Here is a 2,575-nt window from a genome sequence, read left to right as displayed (position 1 = left end):
CCAGGGGCACCCAGATTTGGGGTTCACTAGAGTCCTCCCAGCTTCCTTGGGGATTTGGAAGGGGCAGCAAAATGCTAGCGTCACTGGCCTTCATTTGTTGTCCCTTCGTGGTCGCCAAAAATGTTGTAGAATTTGAGAGAGGTTCAATTATTTGCATATAGAGAGGCCAGGACTCAGGAATGATTTTGAGAAGGAAAAATAGTTTATTGATGGCCGGCCAGACTCAGGAGCTTTCTGTTTGAATTCTGAGCCCTGAACAAGATTTTTGAATCCCTTTTATACAGAGAGGAAAGGCCAAATGGTCCCTTTGTTTCAGTTCTCAATAGGCTTCAATTAGCATATATATCTTCCACATCTTAGGTAAGCTTTCAGCATGGACTTCAGACATTCTAGGTAAGCTTTTAGCATATTTAATTTGCATTTCCCCTAAATACTTAAAGTGTAAAGACCTTGCATTGTTAAACTGTTTCCTAGGACTGGAGTCCTTGCCATTGTTACCAAGGGCAGGACTGCAGCCTCTTACCGTCACACCCACAAGTCAGAGAGCTTAGGTTATCTCTGAAGAGACTAAGAGCCTCCCACCCATAGCCAACATCAGTATACTTTGCCAAGTTAGGTTTTAATTCTTCCATCTTTTTAATGGCGTTTTTTGCCTATAGAATTTAACTTTTACATGGTTAGATGTATCAACGTTTGCCTTTCTACATTATGCATTTTGCGCTATTAAAATTTTCTCCAAGTAATACTTAAAATATCATCACATACATTTTTAGGGTGCTGATTGTAATTGTGGTTACACGTCTGTAAGTATTTGGAATTGTATATTTAAAATTAGCCACTTTTATTGCACGTAAATTGGACAGCAATAAAAAGGGCTTAAAGTTTTTAATAATAAGGATTTATTCATAGATATGGATGTATGGACCCATATATATGTGTGAGATGAAGGAGTCAGGTGGAGATTGATTAGGAGAAGGGGTAGGGAATAAAGAGCACTAGAGTGAGGAGATTATGGGGGGAGGGAGGATGGCGTCTGTCTCCAGGCTTTGCCTGAGGGGCAGTGTTAGACATCTGAAGGGAGCCAGAGGCTGAAGAAGCAATGTTCACAATTAATGCTGCTTCAGGGCCTTGGTTAGGAGATGAGGGAAAAGACAAACATACCAACTTGCCCCTCCTGCCTCCTTACCCACATCATCTGTCCACTCAACAGTTACCAATAGAACAATGAGGGGAACAGACAATGGTAATGCAAGCAAAAACAAATCATTCTAGACCAAGCTGATGAGCAGATTCCATTTTTATTGTTTCATTTTAGGGAGCAGAATGCAAGGACTTAAACTGGGGAAATAAAGGGAGCTTGTAATAGAGCCTCCCAATGCAGGCCACAGAAAGAAGTGTCTATCAGTATCTGAGTTTCAGGGAGAAGACTCTGACTCCTGGGCCCCAGGGAAGAGGGCTCCACGGATCAGAGCTCCAGCCTTTAAGCCAGGACCCGGCAGCCATTCAGGCAGGCTCAGGAGGAAGAGGAAGTCTTCAAATCTTTGTATCCCTGGGTTCTGCTGTTCTTGCCTCAGGGTCCACTTCAGCAGCAGCCCCCAGAGTACTGACCACTGCCCCCTCCACAGCAGCTGGAGCCCCCTCCACAGCAGCTGGAGCCCCCTCCACAGCAGCTGGAGCCCCCTGAGGGGTGGCCACAGCAGTCAGAGCTCTGGCGCCTGTGGCGGTGAGATCTGTGGCGCCGGTGGTGACTGAGGCAGCAGCCGCCACCCCCAGAGCTGCAGCAGCCCCCAGAGCTGGGGCCACAGCAACCTCCAGAGCTACAGCAGCCCCCGGAGCTGACACCACAGCAGGAAGAGACTGGAACCTTGGGAGGGCACTTAGGAGGGCATTTGGGGGGGCATTTAGGGGTGGGGCACTTGGGTGGGGGCTGGCACTGCTGCTGGTTCTGCTGGCAGGACATCTCAGCGGTCGTTCAGGAGCTGAGGGAGAATCAAAACAAGTCAGACCAGGCCACAGAGTCACCTGCCCCTTCTTGTCCTTTCAGCATAATTTCTATCCCTATATTTAAAATCAGTTTAAAATCAGTCACAGAAAAAAACTTCCAGTAGTTATACTGCTTCTAATAGTTTATCAAAAGCTCTCCAGAATCTCCTTCAAAAGTAGGCAAAATTTTATCTATTTTACAAAGCAGAAAACCAAGACGAAAAATAAAAATTTGCTCAAGGTTTACAATGAATTAATTGAATGAGTTAGTATTTTTAAATTGGTCTCACAAAATCCTAAAATTTTCCTAGAAACAAGTTCAGAGCTAAGAACATCTCTTTATGGAAAAAAAAAATTCTTTCCTAGAAATGCTTCCTAGTTAAATGTGCGTTAGAGAATTGAAAGGTCAGAACCGTCTGGGAGATTCCTCAGCAGCAGCGACATAATTTTTAATGGAACAACGGAGCATCAGTGGCTGACATCTCAGAACAGCTCTGATCTTCCCAGCCCTCCACATCCTCCATGTCCTCTGCCTAATGGCTGCCATGGTGATTCTCATGCTCCTTGTGTCCTCTCCCTTGGGAACTTCGTA

The 2,575-nt window shown here is 45.4% G+C and overlaps 1 protein-coding gene across 1 annotated transcript; it reads right to left on the bottom strand.

The window, feature by feature from the left end:
* Positions 1-1,582: 1,582 nt before the first annotated feature.
* Positions 1,583-1,960, bottom strand: LOC101436939 (late cornified envelope protein 1D-like). The gene has a single exon (XM_023592069.1). It carries the CDS (start codon positions 1,958-1,960, stop codon positions 1,583-1,585), a length of 378 nt encoding a protein of 125 aa, XP_023447837.1.
* Positions 1,961-2,575: the final 615 nt, after the last annotated feature.

Source organism: Dasypus novemcinctus, chromosome 13 (genome assembly GCF_030445035.2).
Source record: "Dasypus novemcinctus isolate mDasNov1 chromosome 13, mDasNov1.1.hap2, whole genome shotgun sequence".
In the NCBI taxonomy this organism is placed as follows: Eukaryota; Metazoa; Chordata; class Mammalia; order Cingulata; family Dasypodidae; genus Dasypus; species Dasypus novemcinctus.
Note: the sequence above shows the minus strand (reverse complement) of the source record. Positions and strands in the feature narration are given on the sequence as shown.